The 21,426-nt window shown below is 32.1% G+C and overlaps 2 protein-coding genes across 2 annotated transcripts; both read right to left on the reverse strand.

Annotated features, from left to right (window-relative positions):
• Positions 1-11,409: 11,409 nt before the first annotated feature.
• On the reverse strand, positions 11,410-13,720 carry LOC145323859 (uncharacterized). The gene is made up of 2 exons (XM_080166441.1): positions 11,772-13,720; positions 11,410-11,550 (listed from the first exon to the last, which is right to left on the reverse strand). Exons 1-2 carry the CDS (start codon positions 13,456-13,458, stop codon positions 11,537-11,539), a joined length of 1,701 nt encoding a protein of 566 aa, XP_080022567.1. The 5' UTR covers positions 13,459-13,720; the 3' UTR covers positions 11,410-11,536.
• Positions 13,714-19,978, reverse strand: LOC145323858 (uncharacterized). The gene is made up of 5 exons (XM_080166440.1): positions 19,747-19,978; positions 18,692-18,938; positions 17,875-18,448; positions 16,060-16,489; positions 13,714-15,873 (listed from the first exon to the last, which is right to left on the reverse strand). Exons 1-5 carry the CDS (start codon positions 19,767-19,769, stop codon positions 14,820-14,822), a joined length of 2,328 nt encoding a protein of 775 aa, XP_080022566.1. The 5' UTR covers positions 19,770-19,978; the 3' UTR covers positions 13,714-14,819.
• Between the last annotated feature and the right edge of the window lie 1,448 nt (positions 19,979-21,426).

Raw genomic sequence — 21,426 nt, forward strand, 5'->3', positions numbered from 1 at the left:
ATAAACCAAACTTTTTAATTACATTTTAAAGAAAGTTTAATGACAAATATTAAGAGAGATGTATTACACAAATATTTTCTAAGTATTAATTTTTTTGTTTTTATCTGTAAGCGAAGAAATAGCTTATTTTCTCTTAGTTTCATTGATGCTCAAATTTTAACATGATTTTCATGTGGAAATACTCTCAGCATTTTAAACTGATTTTTTTAAAACTTAATTGAACTTTTAAGGCATTATTCTATGAAAATTACTTTAAAAAGAAGAAAAAGTAAATGAAAATGCATTTTGAAAAAATAGATTCGCGATCACTTTAATAAGAATAAAAGAGTTTCAAAAAATAGTAAAATAACAAAATGTTAGGTGAATTGTTAATATTAAATTAATCAAAAAATGTTTTACATTCCTATAATTAATTTCAATAAAACATATATATGCTCAAGAAAGGTATTTATAATTATGAATTCTACCAGACTGAAATATAAAAGGGGAGATAGTTTATGAAGACGACACAAAATGATTTTAAAAATTACTTATTTTTATCTTTTTTTTAATCTTTAACAATTTTAATGTTTTATTATGTAAATATATAAAGTATTATTCAAACTTAAAGGTTTTAATCTTTTTCTTTGTAATTTTTATGTCTAAACAGTGTAAAAATGAAGTTCTTAATTACGAATTTTCAAATCATTAGATTTTAATACAGTTTATTATAGAAATAAAGAATAATTTCAACAAAAAAAAATTGCTACAAAAAGGCTTACTGTATTATTAAACTGACTTAATTGTATAATTGCATTCATTTTGTTTATTTACCTTGAAAAATGAGTGTTTAAGTGCTGCATTGGTTAAAATCAAACCTAAAAGTGCTCTTTATTCAGTGACAGAGTGGAAAAAATATATACCTTGTTTTATAGTTTTTGATCTCTTTTTTTATATATTTTTATCTGATATGTATATCAAAATTTAAAAGTATCTATTTCATTAGATATTCATACTTTGCTAAAACATCTTGGTTACTCTTTGCACTATATTTGCTCTAAAAATGATTCTTTATCTGACTTTCACATTTAAAAGGAAAGATTTTATGCCAATTATTTTGTTGACTGTAGAAAAAAATAATTATTTTGTTTATATGCAATTTTCTATAATAAAATGTGAGAAATGCCTTTTTTCACATGTAGGGCGAAAAAAGTAACACTGAAAATATTTTTATGTCTTAAGCATGTCCTAAACTCATAGATAATAAACTTTCATAAAAGATTTATTTCAGAATATGTCATTTAGAGCATAAAATTAATTTTGCAAATTAACATTGCAAATGTTTGCCAATAACTTTTAAAAATGATTTCTGCGGATTTTCTAATTTACATGGGTGTTTTCTACACATTTTCCCCTTTCTAAAAATACCTTCCTCATAAAGATTGGCTTCCAGAAAGTATATACTTTCCGAACATGAAATGTGGATGGGGAGATACGGTTATTTAACCCCTTCCCCTCTAGTGTGAAACTCCCAAGAGATGTTTGCCCTAATAAATATTCATGACGGGACACTACATATGTATATCATTTTAGTGATAATGTATGAACACTCAAACTAAAAAGCTCTCGATTTTCATGATCAATAAAGCTTTAGGTTCCATTTAAAATGACAACTATAAATGTTGGGGTATTTCTGCAATTTAGCAAATAGGAACAATTATGTGCATTAGTTTTGTAGCAAAAAGTGAAAAAATTGAAAAAAATTAGGTAAACTTTTAGAAATAAAATCATAGAAACTTATTTCTTAACAATGATAGACCGTAAATCTAACTGCAAGTCGGACGTAACCTTGTTACAGAAAAGATATTATTATAAGAATGAAGTTTTTACATTGAATTTGAAAGTTAATGTCAGGTTTTATGTGAAGTAACATCCCCAAAACAACAAGCTCAGTGCCTTTTTATGCAATATTGACATATATACTATTGCAATATATCCCAGCCAGAAACGTCGTAAGAAAACTCGCGTCCGATGTATACTATTTTATCGCCAAACTCGTATTTAAGATTTTATAAGAAAAATCGAAAAAAATCGCTAGAGATTAATTCGATTTTGTAGTAAAAATCGCGGCAACCACGATTTGCCTAAGAAATCGTAAACAATAGCATTTTATGTGTGTCAACACACACTTACAAACAGACACACAATCAACATATAATCAACATCATTCTGTGAGAAATATAGTTTATAAAATTGCCGCTAGGTATTCCCATTACTTTATGTAGACAATTTGAAGTTTTTTGTTATCAAACAAAATAAATTCAAAACTGGTATGACATAATATCATAATGTGTTAATGATTTATTATTAAAAAAAAAATTGTTGAAAGCATTTTCATTTTAAACAACAGTAAAAGTACAAAAATGTCTTAATGTTACTTAAAATAACCAAAGGTAAGTAAAACTCAGCTTCCTCTCTTATGTAAATTTAATGGGAACAGATGTAATATTACCCCATATTATTATTGAGGATACATATGGAATGAAACCCTTTCTCTCTCCCTCTTTCTCTCTCAATCTCTGTATCAGGGACAAGGGAAGTATTCTCTGACCAAAAAGTCTATTAAAATCACGCAATCTAATCACGAAACCTTTATGAGTGTGTAATATTATTGATGATTCAACTATTATTAAAAGGGGCTTGTAGTAATTATGTCTGAGTATAAGTTCGCTAATCTAAATTCACTAAACCTCATCAAATGTTTGTAGATTATTAACAAGGATCGGCAGCCGCACGTAAGCCGCGTGTAAGCCTCAGTGATATTGTCATTTTAATACTATAATATTCAGCTGGATGTATAAAACTGCTCTTTAGCAGACAATCCTTCTTTCTGAAATTTCTTTTTCTGCTCACAAGCAGGTTTAAAAGTGAGGCTGAGGCGCGGCTGCCGAACCCTGATTATTAATGTTATTAGCAGACCGATTAAAAAAAATAACACAGTAGGGAGATTAAAAAAACATTTTTAAATACTTCCTAAAAATAATATCTTTAAATATTTTTCCGGTAGATTCCTCTTAGTATTATTTTTAGCGATTTCGAAAATTTGAGTAGCCCCCCCCCCCCCCCCCCCCCGACAACAAAATAATAATTTAAGTAAACTATTATTAGGTTGGACAGGAGGAAGGGAGGGAGGGTATATAAGGCGAGACACGAGCCTTGCCTTGCCTTGCCTCAGGCTCCTTAGTCAACCATGCCAACCAGTTTAGGATCGCAGTCCCTCACTACAAGGCATATTGTAGTCGACTAACAAACAGCTACAAGCTTTCAGTCTATTTATAGCAGAATTCTTACTGTAATGTTTACCCCTTTCCCCTCCCATCTGACCAACAACCCCCTTTTCCCCACCCCCTTAATGTTCTCCCTCACATCATGCGAGCACTCCATGTCCGCTACGTGTCCGCGTTTTTTTACTGTATAGTTTACCCCTTTCCTCTCCCATCTGACCAACAACCCCCTTTTCCCAGTCCCCTTTATGTTCTCCCTCTCGTCCGCGTTTTTTTAGCAAGAACAATTTTATTTGTGGGTTGCGTAGCAATATTTAAAAGAAATAGCCGACAACGAACATCTGTGGCCGCAGCGCTCGGCTCCCTAGCCTATAACCTAACCTAACCTAACCTAAAATAGTTTTTTGAAATTTAGAAAATTAAAGTACCCCAGACAACGAACATCCGTGGCCGCAGCGCTCGGCTCCCTAGCCTATAACCTAACCTAACCTAACCTAAAATAGTTTTTTGAAATTTAGAAAATTAAAGTACCCCAGACAACGAACATCCGTGGCCGCAGCGCTCGGCTCCCTAGCCTATAACCTAACCTAACCTAACCTAAAATAGTTTTTTGAAATTTAGAAAATTAAATTACCCCAGACAACGAACATCCGTGGCCGCAGCGCTCGGCTCCCTAGCCTATAACCTAACCTAACCTAACCTAAAATAGTTTTTGAAATTTAGAAAATTAGAGTACCCCGACATCAAGTTGTGGACACAGGAAAAAGGCAAGCTTCAATTTAATTCAATAACGTGCTGTGGAGAAGCCTCGCTTCGCTCGGCTTCCCCACACAGCACGTTATTGAATTAAATTGAAGCTTGCCTTTTTCCTGTGTCCAAATCTTTTCCTCCTCCCGCAGACTATCCAGACTGTCGGGGGGGGGGGGGGGGGGGGGTACTCAAATTTTCAAATTGATAAAAAATTTTGTAACAGGAAAACGCCATTTTTCCTACCCATAAAATTTGTTTAAAGACGAAAAACAAAATATTTTGACAAATTTTTACTTTGGCTCATTTTCAAACACTTCCTAATTAACCCTTTAGAGCAAGTTAAAGTAAAAGTTTCAAATTGATTCAATAACTTAAAAACATCTTACTTTAAAGCTCAAAAATAAAATCCTTTGCTCATTACTTATTAAAACAAGGATGACAACATCTATAAAAGCGAAGCTCTGAATTGGAAGGAAATCAAACATTAACACTTATAGAGTGACAGAACTGAATAAACTGAACATATGTCTATGCAAAATTGTAAGTAAATTTGTTGCAAAACTTATTAAAAGAACTCTCCACAGAAAAATCAACTTTGGATTTTTGAAAATCTAACCTGAAACTATTATTCTCTGTTCAATTTTAGGCATTTTTTGTTTTTGTGGCATCGCGATCGAAGCCCTTTGAAAATTTTCTCCGCCGCCTATTTGTACTGCCGCTATAACAATATATACTACACTTTCCTCCACTCAATATGTGTTCGCCGCTAAAGAACATTTGCTCCATTGCAACCGGCCGCTCTACGATTTATCCTCTTCCTTGACTGGACAATCCTGCCGCCTCCATTTTGTGTTCGCCTCCGCCAAATATAACTATCTTTTGCCGCAGTTGCCGCATTCATCGCCCTTCTCCGCCGCTACTCCGCTATACATTGCGTACGTAGCTATACACAACAACCCCAGCCTCCATTTAATTTCTGAACAAGGGAGAGGGGAGCATGTATTAAAAAGCGACGTACAGCGGAGTAGCGGCGGAGAAGGGCGATGAATGCGGCAACGGCGGCAAAAATAGAAGCTAAAAATCACTAAAGCAGCACAAATTAAATGGCGGGAGGATTCACTTAAAGGAGGTAAAAAATTTCAAAGGGCTTCGATCGCGATGCCACAAAAACAAAAAATGCCTAAAATTGAACAGAGAATAATAATTTCAGGTTAGATTTTCAAAAATCTAAAGTTGATTTTTCTGTGGAGAGTCCTTTTAAATACATGCTACTGTTTAAGGACATACTAACGTTTTTAAGACTAGTTATAGAGAAGCTTCGCTTATAACACTATACCTTGTTGTAATAGGAATCAGTATTAAAAAAATCAGATGACTAGGATTATTTGAACATATAAAGATTTGTTGTAAAAAAAGTAAAAAATCAGCTTGTTTTAAATAGACGTACGGACTTTCTAGTAATGATTATAGAGTTGCTGCGCTTTCGAATTTGTACCTAACTGCTATAGGAATTAGCATATAAAGTTTGAAATCGAAAGGACAATCCTAACCTTTTTAGATTAACGAGAAAAGCTAACTGTAACGGATGGACGTACTGACGGACTTACGGACCGACCCTAATTATAGAAAAGCTTCGCTTTTAAAAAATAAATGACCTAGAAACATAAAGAACTAAATTCTATTTGACGATCAACTTAATTTAATATAAATCATAAAAAACATATATTGGTGCCTTACCACAAAGTTGCCTATCAAGCACTGATCCCCCTCCTTATTTGAATTATATTTTTTGGTTTCTTTAATGCTATACCAAGACTCCCTCCCCTTTGGCCGTTTACAATTTGTTTTAAATTAATGGTCGGGAAAGTGGGGATTCTGTGCTCTACAAGGCACTGTGGGGGAAATTCCCCATATTTTAAATTCTGTGAAAAGTTTGTAAATGTTAATATTCGGAGAAGATTGGTTGTTTTTAGTATTGCAGTACATAATAAATCATGATTTCAGGGAAGCTTCTAATTTACATTACCCATTTCGCCACTTCCCTCCAACTTGTTTCACAATTAGAGGCAAGAAGTTGTCAAGAAATACCAAATTAAACCACAACATATATTATAAAATTTAGGATTTGGAAAAGAATAGTTATGTAGTTCAGAATTTTATTTATAGGTGTCGTAAAAACTTTTTTTATGTAAAATTTTTAGATGAGATAAATATCTAAACAATCTTAAATATTTTTGAAAATATTACAGCTATCCACTCTTTGGGATTTTCAATAAATTTTATTCACTATTAAACATATAATTTACGAGTAGTCTATGATTTAGATAAAATATAAAAAATATGTAAAAAGCATTATTCAACTCGTTCATCTCAAAACTAAACATGGAACTAATCTCTGACTCTCATTTTTGCATGGCTTGTAGTAAAGTGAGCAAAAACTAATATAATAATGCTTGAGATTCTTATCAAATTCTGCCAAAAGTTGCATAATCTCATCATCTAGTTTTAACTGGAAATCTATGAAATCAGCTCTAAAGCATTGTTTGCCAGAATACACTATGTTCCTGACAGTGACAAAAAATCAATTTTTACATTTTGGAAAATACACTTTTAAACAATTGTTTAGTAATATACACAAGTTTTTGGAAATAAAGCCGAAAGAATTAACTCTTTACTATGAAAAATAAGAATTTGATGTGTAATTACACCAGAGGTTTGGAATTAAGTTCCTTTTCATCATAGTAAACAACTATTTTTTCGGTCAACTAAACTACACTTCAAATCAGTGTGGACCCTTTATTTTTAAAGCTATTTTTGAGTATTATATATTTTTGGAATCAGTATATAATAATTTATGCTTGATATATACTAGTCTTGGATCCCATTAAAGCTAGAAGTCTAAAAATTTGTATGTGTTTTCCTTGATCAAGAAAAAATATTCTGATTTTATATTTTTAACATTATATACTCCCTTTACCCTTTTATTGAGCAACCTTTCACAAAAGGTTCTTTCATACTTATTAACAAAGAAGAGTAGAATTTATGTTGATTAAGATAGAAATTGTTTCCTTTAAAGTAAAATGAAAATAAAAATTAAAGTCTTACATATCTATGATCTAAAGGGATAAGACAATGGCCGAAAATTTAATGTATATCCCCAATGCTAATACACAAAATTGCCCCTTCTATAAATTACAATTAGTTGTTGAAATGTTTGGACACTCAACTAATAAACTAACAAATCAAATTAATAAAGTCTAAAAGTTGTTATGCCTACAAATGAGAAAACACTATTATAAAACATTGTCGACTAGAAAAATAAACAGCCCATTGTTCAATCCCTCCCTGCTTAAAAATACACACAGAAAATGAGTAAGAAATTGACTGAGCTGTATGTAAACTTTGTATTAGAAATCTCAAAATATAAATTTCAGGGGCGGCAGTCGGCGGGAAAACGGCTGCAGATTTTCATGAAAATTTAGTTGGTCGTGTAATGTTGTTAGAATAGCTTAAGTTAAAAAATTTGAAGTCTCTAAGTCAAAAATTGAGGTAACAGGAGCTAATTAAAGATTTCTGGAGACCTGCAGGATCAGGACCTCCAGGATAATACCTGGAACCGGAAATTTACTTGAACAACTATATTTCATATTGGGATGTAGTATTATAGTATATTTTAGTATTTGGTAAGATGAAAGTTTAAGTCATGAAAAAATATTTTTGCTCTTTACCTGTATGATCCTGCCAGGTATCCTGGCATCCTGTGCCCGACAGGATGAAGATATTCAACTTTCAGTAATGTGTTGTGCCCATTTTAAACAAGTCACTCAGTTACAGCTCTATATCTTTCACACACAGAAAATGAGATAGAAAATACCAGAAAAGGGGGGGGTGCCCCCCCCCCCAGACTGTTAAGGGTTACCAAACATTGTTTATTTGGTTGTGCAATATCTTTTGATATAATTCCCGTCAATGTAGCTCAAAAACAAAGGAAGTTACAGCTTCTGATATGTGCTTATTAGACTATCTTTACACCCCCCTTGACGCCCTTTGTGTAAAACCCCTATTATAAGTATTTTTCACCATTATTTTAAAAGATATATGTATACTTATTGCTTTTTAAATAAAATTTCATCAAAATGTTCAAATATACACTCTCTATGATTTTTTGTCATTTTTTGGGATTTCTGGAACACAGTGGAATAGCCTTCCCTTGTCCCTGCTCTGTATGAATAGTACAATTTGTGTTTGATATGAAGTTGATTATATTACGGAACGTTTTCCTTACATTAAACTACACGATGTTAAAGTTTTTTGATGTACGAGTTATACTCGATTTTAGCACGATATCGCGCGCGAATCTTACGATATTGCTTACGAGTTCGTAGGTGTATTGCGCAGCTCTAAGTACCTTTTCGACCATTTATCGTAACATATCGTCGATGTGCATTGGACGACTATTTAGCGATATCGTAAGAACTCGTGCTAGATTGCTACACGATATCGTGCGCTATAGTAGCGCGATAGTGACGCTACTTTCTGGCTGGGTATACTAATCGTCAAACCAAATTTAGCCGATTTAATTTATACAAATGTGCAGTATTCAAAATTTTTATTTTACGTAATTTTAGGTGGATTATTTCATTATTGTATGAGCACTATGTGTATATTGTATAAATAGTAGGCTTCAGATGTATTTCAAATGTTGAATGTTTATGCAACAAAAGTTTTTTTTTAATATGGTCAGGGCAGGTTTTTAATAATCAACATTTTATTTTAATTGATAAATATTACTACAATGTCTTTATTTCATTGAAAATTGTCGAATTATCCTTTAAGTTTCTTTAATTCCGTTGACAGATACTCAACTTGTAATTGGTTAAAAAAAAAGGCTAAAGGCAAATCACCATTAAAATACTGTGTGTTAAAAAAGGGGCATATGTTTTGTGCATTGGAATAAACTAGCAGCTGCACCACTAGCTTATATATGGGCTCTGTATTCTAATGGAAGGGAAAACAAAAGAATAGCCTAAAACCTTGCAAAGACTTATATATATAAATTAAATAGCATCAAACCATCCTAGGACCAATGCAAAGCATCCAAAAAACGAAGAACTCATTAAGTTCAAATCTTAAGCTAAAACAAAAATAATACTACTTTTTATAATAGGATACGCCTCTTTGAAAAAAATATTTTATTGTATGTAAAACTTGTTTTTATGGCCTGGTCAGTATATATCCTATTATTTAAAGCAGTGCCAATAAGCTTTGTTTTACTGTAGTGAAAGATCTCGCTAACTGCTGAACCGATATTGTTCTCTATTACAGTGAAACTTTTTATATGTCAAGTGAAGGTTTATATCTATTTTTAGGGAGGGTATCCACTCCCTCTCCTGAGAAATCGCTCCTATATAGAACAAATACTTTTACTTTTTAAAATTCACTAAAAAATGTGGGGGGGGGGGGGTCGACCTAAAGTGCCACTAGAGACTTCTAGTGGCGTATCCGCTAAAAAAGTGCAAAGCCTAAATATGCGTGTCATCATATTCATTTCTCCAACTTTATATTCTTGCAAAACTTTATAAAATACATTTATCTACATCTGTACAGATTTTAATGTAAACAGTAATCATCATCCAAAGTTTGAAATCAATAGGACAATTCTAACATACCTAAATTGTCAATAAGAGTAAATCATTATGGACGTATGCAAGAACATACAAACTTTTTTTATTTGGGGGGGAGGATTAAAATATTTTTTTTTTTTTTTGGGGGGGGGTAATTTTTTTCTCATATAGGCAAGGACGTCCAAGCTTTTTTATTTGGGGGAGGGGGAAAATCAATCCCTTACCTTCCCCCTTGAACGTCCCTGGACATACGGACGTTCGGACAGACGTTAGTTATAGCTTTACTTTACAAAATACTGATATTTGTATTATGTATAGTTTATATTTTTGCCGCTAGGCGTCTCAAATAATGATTAAATTTTTTACATCAGCTTTTAAGTAAATAATTGTTTTAAAATATAATTTTTTAATCGAGAAACCAAAAAATTGTAAGTAAATATGTATAAAAAGGCAATTTTTATAACTTAATTTTAAGTAATCCATTATTAGCATAAAATCAAAATAGGTTTTCTTATATAGGCTAGTTCAGTTATTTTACTAAGATACTAATTACTAATGAATTAAATGTTCGACGATTTTCTGTCAGTGAAGGTTTAAACCTTCACTAATATCATCATACTATCACTAATAGCGCTTTAAGGCTGAGTAATTGTTAATAGTTATTTCTCGTATCGTATTATAAACGGCTTTCCGCGGATATAGAATGTACAATTATAAGATTAAAACTAGTTTTTTTTCGCCCCGTGGTGCCGAAGGCACCGGCTAAAAAAACTGGTTTTAATCTTATGATTGTACATTTCTATATTCGTAGAAAACTGGATATAATACGATGCTAGACATAGTTTTTTCGTATGGATGAGAACCGGTTCCTATCCACCGGATTCGAATGAATACGAGAAAATAAATTCCAGTCTTAAGTCAAAAAATAAAATGGCTTAAAACACGTATAGGTTCGTAATTTTTCCTTGAATTAATTCCTTTATTGGTATAAGCTGCTACTTTATATAATAGGATATCATCACACTGTGACCACAAGAAAGCTTAGAAATCTTAAATGTTTATTAATACAACAGAGGGGGCAGGAGGGGTGTGAAAACATCGCAGTTTATTTGGAGGGTTAGAGCTACTCTATATCAAAAATAGCTGAGATGGGTTCTTAAAAGATGCCGCGTTTTTTCAACAATTTTTTAGACATTGCTTGATTGAACGAAGATGATACACAGAGTATACAACATAAGAATCCAAAATTTTAAAATTATTATTTTAGCCATTTGTATAATGTCTAATACAACTTAAATCCATTTTCGCTGCATATTTATTAATGCATCCTTTTAGATCTGTATTAGACATTATACAAATGGCGAAAATAATAATTTTGAATTCTAAATTTGTATACTCTGGGAAAGCAGTCAGGGTCTCCAGAATTCCAAAGGATCAGGTTCATTCAGTAACACCTAGATTATAAGAAGGTTTTCCTGTTTCCGGCATGGGATGAGTCCTATAACCTACAACTAAGGATTCTTAACATTTGGACAAAATAAATAACTTAAAGGTATATTTCTTAGAAAATCATCAAATTGGTCCAATTAAATGTTAAGAAATCCTTACCTAACCTATAAGTCGGAGGGAGTGGAGGGAGGGTGACATTTTTCGAGAAATTAACACATAAAATTTCTGAAAAATTAAATAATAAATAAGTAAAATTTGATAAAATCAGCAATATTAAAATACATAAAATATAAATGACAAATATTTCTTTATAGAATTGTGAATGGATTACATTTTATTGAAAAACTGAATCCCCAGCAACTTTCCCTTGAGCTTCAACATTCCCACGTGGGTCTAGCCGAAGCCGTAGAGGAAAGCAGTCAGGGTCTCCAGAATTCCAAAGGATCAGGTTCATTCAGTAACACCTAGATTATAAGAAGGTTTTCCTGTTTCCGGCATGGGATGAGTCCTATAACCTACAACTAAGGATTCTTAACATTTGGACAAAATAAATAACTTAAAGGTATATTTCTTAGAAAATCATCAAATTGGTCCAATTAAATGTTAAGAAATCCTTACCTAACCTATAAGCCGGCCAAAAAGGGAAAAGAAAAACTCATCCACGCCAAAAAAGGAAAAACCTTACCTTTCAATGCAGTTTTAAAATCTTCGACCAATGCTGGACCCAAAAACCAATCAATAGTTGGATTAAGCAGCCAACGAATGAGAGAAGGTGGCCAACCATGTTGAATAGTATTCATCTTCATATTAACAAAGTCCATGCCTTGTTTATTTGTTCTTGTGAGCAAATCTGCGAAAACAGCAGTTTCAGAAGATAAGCGGGGACAATGAAACACATATAATTTGCAACAAAAGTAAGTGGCAACATGGTTTAGGGCGGTCATAATCACACTGGTGAACATATCTTCCTTAGAACGTCCTTTTTGATATGCCCAAACTGTACCAATATTATCAACTTTGATGACAATATGAGATCCAATTATATCAGAAACATTGTGCCACAAGGGAACAAACATAGCAAGTGTTTCCAACAAGGTGGTTTTTCTACCAAAGATTTTACTCAGAAAATCAGGACGAACAAGAAAGGAAGCAGGCCATAAAGCTTGGCCAACATAAATAATCTTATTCCAAGGATCAATGTAACCAGCAGCGCCAGCACCAATCTCAAAACCCAGATCAGATGTAGGATCAGGTTTGCCAGCTGCATCAGTAATATAAGTACGCACTATGAGAGGGGGATGGCGAACAAAACTAGGTAGAGGAAAACCATGCTGTAAGGCATCAAATATGTGCAACCATAGGTTTAAAAACATGTCAGCATCAACACTTAAAACCAAAGGCGATATGGAGTAAGAGTTTGAAAGTTGAGCTACCAGAGGAGCACGTAGAAATCTGAATGTAGGACACATAATCACTAAGGTGTTAATCACACCCATCACCTTTTGCATCTGTTCCAAAGTCACCTTAGGAGAAAGTAAGGTAGAATTCAAAATCTTCATGTGAGTCACGCGTTTTATTTCTTTGTATGACCAAGTCATGGCCTCTGTGTTAAAATAAACACCAAGAACAGTTCCAGACGTTCGATAAAGAAAAGCTTTGTCTTCACCAGATGTATCAGCTAATGGCAAGTTAATTTTCTTAGCCAAATCAAGGTAAGAAGAAATGAAGTGATGATTTGGTGCCAAAGTAGGGGTAACTACAACTTGGTCATCAAGAGTTCTATGTAAAAATTGACGGTCAGTTTGGCTGATAATTTTAACAATATCACTGACAGTTTGATGTAGATCATCATAGTTTGGTACGGAAGATCCAGCCCCAAATATTAAACGCACTTCAATAAAAATTTTACCCAGCCAAGAGAAACCTTGTAAATAAAACTGTTCCTTTTTAACAGGAACCAGTTTATAGGCTGAAACATGGTCGAGTTTTGAAATTATGGAACCTCTACCAGTGTTTGTAAGAGTTTCAGCAAATTGCCGGGATGTTGACATTGTGACTTTTCTCATCTTAGCTTGAACAATAGCATCATTATAATTATTACCTTTAGGCTTAGAAAGATTCAATATAGGTCTATATTTATCTGCCTGGTTGACAGCAAATAAACTATTTATTCGCAAATTAGGAATAGGAGATTCATCAAAAGGGCCAGCCACAAACCCCTTTTTAACCATTGTAGCTAATTGATCTGTATAGTGGCGAGCTACTTCGGGTTGCAGTACACTACGACCATTCTCTTCAACCATAGGGTTTAATAAAGTGGGATCAATAAGCGCATCAGCACCAAAACGCATATTATCAATTGTTCTGGCCATGTTAAAACGTTGATCGGGATCAAGGTCATCATAAACGGCTAAAAATTCATGCTCTAGGGCGTTCACGTCTATAGGAGTGTTTGAATCGGTTTCAGAGGGTAAAGGAGCAGATGGAAAAGTTTTCCAAAATGATTGTGACGGGGCTACACCATAATCCTATAAGGTATGTAACAAATAATATAAAAATAGACACACAAAAACCTAAGTAGTTCATAAGAAATAACTAATAACATTTGCCATAACACAAAAATACTCATATTTCTAAAACGAAACGCCTCAAAATAATATATAATTAAGTAAGAAAATGAACAAAGTCAAAATCCAAAAATTCACAAGAAAAATTACCACCAATAAAAATGCTTAATTTTGAAACGAAATGTCGCGTAAAATTTTGTATTGATAAATGTCGTCTTATGTACAGAGAAAAAAAATTATTTGTTACAATCCTTTAAAACGGGAATCTCAGAGTTTTTAATCTTCTTAGGTAACGAAGCAGGAAGTTTCAATGGTTTATCGTAATCACCGGCAAGGAGCCATTTATTAATGCAGGAAAAATGGGGAAGGCCGAAATAACTTGCAACATTATCTAAAAACGAAAAAAAAATTCAAATAAAACATCTGTTCTAACCAGTCAAATTCCAAAATAAAATTTAGAATAAACAAAAAGCAAACACAATATGTAAATTACCGGCAAGAAATAATTGTAACGAGAGCACGTCCAAAAGAAAAGCGGAATAAATCTAAATTAAAAGGACAACAAATTGTAACAGACTAAACAACATAATCTTTAAAAGAGTAGAATGCTAACCCATAAATTAAACAAAGATAATAAAACACATATTTATTTAACAAAATATCAATAAAATATAACATAGATATAAACTTTTAAAATCGAAATAAAATCGATAAATGCATAATATTTCAAATGGAATGAAAAGAAAATTGTTGTGTTTTATGAAAAACAACAAAATTAAACAAAAAGAACGGCAAAATAAAATGATTAAAGCAAATCGACATAAAATCAATACTCATTAGCCTCCAAGTAGTAGTTTCTTTATTGAACACTAGTGGCTGCGCCTCTAGCATTTAAAAGAATCTAGCAGAAAATAGCTTAAAACCATACCCAGACTAATTTATAAAATGAAATAGTCCAAAACCATCTTAAGCCACTACAAAGCTTCGCGCTAAAGAGAACCATATCGGTTCAGTGGTTATTACTTTATATTATAGGATAATAAAAAAACCAACCTAATCTCTGGAGGCTAATCAATAAATCAAGCATATTTTTAAGGAAAAATATAACCATAAAATAATAAAATATATCTATTTAAATATACCCCACAGTACAGTTTTCTTAATAATTATTCTGAGTGTTCAAATTCTGGATGAGGTTCACCACAAAAAACGCCATCAGGTAAAAGAAAAGCACAAATGTGCTTTCTAACAAAACCAGCTTGATCTTTGCACATTTTCCCATCATGCAATTTAGCCCGAAAACACTTTTTTGGCGGTGGCAAGTTATAATAGTCACAAATACTCCTTCTGTCAACAGATTTAGGTTTGTGTTGAGATTGCTGGGATTGTTGTTGCTTAGGTTGACCGAAACGTCGGCTAGGAGTTTGACGCGCGTTTGAAGATTGACCATTACTGTTTGAATTAATAGGATTTAAATTATGGTTTTTAAAACGGGAATCACCACGACAAAATTGTATTGAAATGCCATAAAGTTCAACTGTGGTTAGAAAAGGTAACTTTTTAGTGAACCTGGAATTGTTAATGTGGACCACATAATCAACAAATAGACCACAAAAAGTCCCTTGTGGCATATTTCCTCTACCAAGACCATCAGCATTGTGTGGAGCTATAAAATATTCACTCTCAATTAAGAACAAGAGAAGGGAACTAAAACTGTGATCCCAAGGAAAAATTCTCTGACGGAGGGTCATCATCCAAAAGAAAGCAGAGTGAAACTCACCCATGTTCTTTACCTTATCCAGGTTTAACTGCGCATTGGAATCACCATCAGATTGTCTATCAACAATTTTATAGTTCCCGGCTGTGGATTTTGCAAAGTTACTTTCAGTAAACATACGAATGCTTATACGCTGAGAGGCTAAGTTGTGACTTTCAAAAAATGCTATGACACTAACTTGGTGTTCATTTCTTAGGTGACTGAAATCATAAGAATGGATGGGAGTTAACTGCGGACTCATCCTCTGGGCAGCCATAGTGTACAAAGTCGTAGGGGGAGTAACCACATCTCTTTCAAATCTTATTTGGTGTAAATGGTTATCACCATCATCCATTTCAGCTTCATAATTACGTAAAAATAAAACTTTGCGTGCATTAGTTTCAAGACGATCGTACATTGTTCTGGGTGTGTTAAAAACTCTGTTCTTTGCAGAAATTTCTTCTCTAAAATTTAAATTACTTAATTTTTTAATAATTAAAATAAGGAAACAACAAAATTTTAAAGAAACCGACAAAATGTACACAATCAAAAGACTAAAAATTGAAATTTAAGATATTGTAAAATTTTTTTTTAAAAATTAAAAGAAAATAATCAGTAGGAATAGAAAATATAAAAATTAAGTAATGTACCTAGCCAGATACTCCAAAGTTAAAAATCTGTAGGCGGGATTACTAGAGAAAAAACCCTCATGAAACAAGGTTGGAAAATTTTTTTCTAATTCACTTTCATCTAAATCCTTCACCTCTGGAGCCATATCAGTATTGTTTCTGTTACGCGAAAATTGTTGCGAATTTGAAATAGAATTTTGACTTTGAATTGTGGAATTTTGAGGTATTTGAACAATCTTATCTTGAACATTATTTGAAATTTCGAGGGGTGGATGAGAAAAAGGAGTGGATTCAAAGTTATCACCCATTTCCTTTCTTGCCCGAGCATCAGAAAGAGATTCATTTGTTGACTTATTGAATTTTGCACTATGCAGAAGTTCATTTTCCACTTCAGAGTTTGCGTTTGATAAAATTTGAGAATAGTCATCCGAATTTAGATTTGGTGTGTCATCTTAAAAATATGATAAAATAATGATAAAATAAAATAGATAAAACCACATAGTCTATTTTTTAATAAAAGCATGGAATTTTTTCATTATTCTTCCATGAGCTATCCCATGTTGGCGTTGATAACGGCGGACAGTATTAGAGTTCCATCGTCCCGAAAGCCTACACTCTTCATCCGAAAAAAGATCAGGCTGTGTAGCCATCATTGAAGGGAGACCACTCCTGAAGCTGTGGGCAGAAAATTTAACCAAAGGGTTATTAAAATGAGGGGTCAATAATGAAGCCAAATATTTATTTACCGCTTTTAAAGTTAAAGGCACTCCATTTTCCCACAGAAAAACAATGTCCTCATTCTTTCCAACGCCTTTGAGCCAGCAAAGATCATGAAGTTTCAAAATTTGATGGATTGGACAATATTTCTTATCATCATAGGCTCGAATATCTAACACATGACCAATAGGAGAATCTTTGTCATTAACTTTAGGTCTCAGTATCAAAACAGTAAAATGGTCATGGGTTTTCCTTCTTATTTTGGACCACGTAAGAATTCTTATATAATCAATAGATGTAGTCTGTGTAGAAATAAGTTCCCCCAAACGTGAAGCCAACCAGAACGCCAACAAGGAAACTAATAGTACATAATTATTTAAGATCCCAAAATAAATAGAAGTTTTAAGGATATAAAAAATCTTTTTAATCATTTAGGAACCCTTCTAAATAAATTCTAAATCAATTATGAAAATGAATAAATAAATTAATTTAAATTCCAATTAAAGTTAAATTATAATACAATAATGGGAAAAAAAAAATTTTTATCAACTATTTAGGTACCTATTTAAATGAAATTTCCATTCATTTATAAAAATAAATAAATTTAAATTAGAGGGAAAATAAATAAAAACATTCCTGTCCATAAAACTTGTTTATCATGACTGCTCAACGAAGAATTAAAAATAGAATGGCCAAATAATTTCAAGATATTGAATGTTAAAGCGTTTCTCTGGAATGAATTATCAACTACAACAGCTTCATAATTTTCTAAACCACGTAAATAGGCTTCCAAGATTGGACAATCAAATGAAATAGTAGAGCAGTAATTCATATGATGCAATTTTTTTAGAGCAGATAAATACGAGGTTATGGTAGAAACTTTCAAGTGACGCCAATTTTTAAGATAATTTGCATAACCATGGAGAAGTTGAGTAGAAGCAGGTAGAGAAACTTTCAAACCACGATGTTGAATAAAAGCAAAATAAGCTGTCCATGCAGTTCTATAACTGCTCCAGGTTGAAGTAGTCAGATGTAGATTAATAAAATTGATTAAAAATAAAGGTAAAACTGGAATGTATTTACTTATATCATATTTTGCGCCATATTTAGAAATAATACCTTGATCCATAGGCACAGTTCCAGAAAAAGGTTTGTTGGGAGGTGGGTAACGCAGAACATTCATCGATTTTGACTTTGGATTTTTGATGAAATCAGAAGCTTCTTGGTAAGATGCATTGTGATGGATTCTGAATCTTAGCATAAGTGCAGGAAATATAGATTTTACTATATCCTTGTAGGCATCAATAGAAAATTCGACATTAGAAAAAACCACTGGTGAACATGGATACAAACTTGAAACGTCAGCACAATCATCTAATTTCTCTGACATTACCATAGTCGCAACACTCTTAGTATAAATAATCATGCCCATTACGTCATGAGAATTAAGTCTTGTATCATTATTCAGAAAATCATCTGCAGCAGGGACTGCTTTAAGTATGAGATCAAAACCAGAGGATTTTGACTTGTTGACTACCACCTCAAAACGAACAGAAACATCATGACTGTCTTCTAACAGATTTATGAGGGCAATGTAAGCATCCGACGCAAGTAAGGTATCATGTTCCATGGAGGTCAATCTACCAGCAATTAGTTTCTTAATAGAAACCCATCTTGAAACCAAAGTATTGTCCTTAAATAATTTAGACATAAATTTTGGGCAAAAAAAATTTAAAGGTATTATAAAGAAAGTTTAAAAGAAAAGAAACAATTACAGAAAATAAAAATAATAGGTAAAATTATTATAAAAGAAGATAAACTTTTAAAAATTAAAGAAGAAAAAAGAATTTTTTTTAATTTTAAAAGAAAAAAACCTAAAGAATTAATTTAAAAAGAAATAAAATTGAATAATAAATTGCCCAAAATTTATTCTAACCTCAAATTTCAACTCATCAGGTCTAACTTGGTATCCAACACGGAAAGGTTTGAGTTCATCATTTTTAAATAAACTAGCCATATTCAAAGGTATTCTCATCGTAACAGAAGAGGAGTAAGCCACTCTGAAGAAACCATTAGGCTTGTTGTCAACTGCTTTGATACAAATATTGAGGACAGATTTAACTCCTTGACGCAATGACGGTCTAAACACACCATATTGAGAAATGTCTTGCCACCGCCAATCCCTTAAATAAAAGAAAATTTAATATTTTAGATATAACTTTTACTTAAACCCCAAAATTTAATCAAAAGAAAATTTATTTGAATGCGTGTGTGGAAAATTACTTACAAGAAAAAAAAAATATTCATAAATCACTTAAAGAAAACCAAAATCTGTTATACAGAAAATATTTCATTTATCTTTTTTCATAAAATAAACTAATAACATGTATCAGAATATCAAATCAACGTCATTATATTCCATAAAATCATCTTAAATTCAACGTAAATTTCTTCATGTAAACTTAGAATTAAACACACTTAACATAAGAAAATTAAAAGAAAACTAAAATGAAAATTTGATTTGAAGTTTTTAAAATAGTTTTAAGGGGAAAATAAGAATTTTAAGTTAATATAATTTTAAAATCGATTAAAACCTTCTAGATTAAAACCCAAATCTAATCATATTAAAAAAAAATCTCCCTATCTATAATACAAAGTAGCTTGATGTCTGTCCGTCCGTCTGTCTGTCCGTTCGTCTGAAGCTTAAGATCTCAGTAACCACTGAACCGATTGGATTCACTCTTCAGGGTATATACCTATTGGTCCTGCGGTGGTTTTAAGCTATTTTCTTGGGGGGTGGGACACTAGTAATTTATAAATAAAATGAAATTTTATTAAAATTTAAATAAAACTTAGTATATATATTACAGTTTGTGTGTTTAATTTAAACCTTAAAGATTTCACAACATAATTCATCGTTTTTAACATAAAACATATTTTATAATATATATTTCTTTTTCTACCGTTTCTAAATTAAAATAATAAAATTACCTGCTGATTGTTGGAAGTGACATTTTTCGAGAAATTAACACATAAAATTTCTGAAAAATTAAATAATAAATAAGTAAAATTTGATAAAATCAGCAATATTAAAATACATAAAATATAAATAACAAATATTTCTTTATAGAATTGTGAATGGATTACATTTTATTGAAAAACTGAATCCCCAGCAACTTTCCCTTGAGCTTCAACATTCCCACGTGGGTCTAGCCGAAGCCGTAGATTAAAAACCTTATTCCATCTCGAAGATCAATGCCCCGTACGATTTTAACAGAGTATTCAACTTGAGAATTCAAAATTTTAAATTATTATTTTAGCCATTTGTATAATGTCTAACACAGCTCTAAAAAGATGCATTAATAAATATGCAGCGCAAAATGGAATTAAGTTGTATTATTTTGAATTCTTATGTTGTATACTCTGTGTTGAAATCTCATCGTCTTCGTTCAATCAATCAATGTCTAAAAAATTGTCGAAAAAACGCGGCATCTTTTAAGAACCCATCTCTGATAACTTTCTTTAAAAGAAAAGCCAATAAAAATGTGAACATTTCCTCTCCATTACTTTCAATCTGAAAATAAGATAAATCCTTATATAAAAGTAACATGATGTCTATCTATCTTTGTGTTTTTACCGAATAATCTTGTTAAGCACTGAACCGATATTGTTCTCCATTACAGTGCAGATTTTCATATGTCTAGGGAAAGTTTATAACTTTTCAAAAAGTAAACCTCCACCACCTCAAGAGATATCAACAATGGAAAAAAATCGTCCCCTCCCCCCAAAAAAACCTTATATTGAATTCGGAAGTTTGACTTACTCAAGATTCTCTAGGGGCGTAAACTGTATTGATATTATATAATAATACGGGCGTTTTTAGAATTGCATTCAAACAATTTATGTGTAATGATATCATGATGTACTTTCAAAATTTAATTTTTTTTTAGTTTTTTTCCCATAATGTTAGACAGGGCTCGGCAGCCGCGCAGTCAGCCGTGAGGCTAAGAAGAGCCTAAGTGTGGCTTAAAAATTCTGCGGCGCCATCTTCGGCACCTTTCTCGAAACTAAGTTGTTTTTTGCAGCTGAGACAATGGCCTTGTCTATGCTGCGCGGTCAATAACAGTTGCAGCTTTAAAAATCCATGCAAAATTATTCTGTACTTAAATGTTACAGCCTCTGATTATTTATAGAATAGATTTGCAACTGAAAAATCATCCATTTAAACCATTTAAAAACAAAACTCTTGTTACTATCAAAGGCATAACTTATAATGTTTAACTAGTATAATTATTGAAAATATGATTTAGTTAACGCGTTACTATTCACGCCATAGCCCTTATTAAAAATTTCCAAGTGTTTCACTAATTATCATAAAAAGTTAAACATAGTATAGTACTGCAGCCAATTATGGATTTGTCTTATGCATAATTGAAACAAGGATAACAACATTCAAAAATAGCGTTTATATTAGCATGATTTTTTTACCTCCCATTTAAATACATGCTAGAAAGGTCTTAGGCCAAATGTCTGGAAAATACATTTTTTTTAAGATTACTCGAAGATTAAAAGAAAATAATAAGCCAAAATTCCTAATTATAGAAAACCTTTGCTTTGAGAATTACTCAATAAGCTATAAAATATCCAAGATTTTTTAAAAATAAAAGACAA

Source organism: Acartia tonsa, chromosome 7 (assembly GCF_053477335.1).
Source record: "Acartia tonsa isolate MP-2025a chromosome 7, ASM5347733v1, whole genome shotgun sequence".
Lineage (NCBI taxonomy): Eukaryota > Metazoa > Arthropoda > Copepoda > Calanoida > Acartiidae > Acartia > Acartia tonsa.

Excerpts from the sequence above, each read along its gene's own strand:
- LOC145323859 (XM_080166441.1), bottom strand. The coding sequence starts at position 13,458 with ATGGCCAGAACAATTGATAATATGCGTTTTGGTGCTGATGCGCTTATT.
- LOC145323858 (XM_080166440.1), bottom strand. The coding sequence starts at position 19,769 with ATGTCACTTCCAACAATCAGCAG. Across the intron at positions 18,449-18,691 it reads CTGATGAGTTGAAATTTGAG|GACAATACTTTGGTTTCAAG; the intron begins GTTAGAATAAAT and ends AAATTATTTAAG. Across the intron at positions 16,490-17,874 it reads AACTGTGCCTATGGATCAAG|ATGACACACCAAATCTAAAT; the intron begins GTATTATTTCTA and ends CATATTTTTAAG.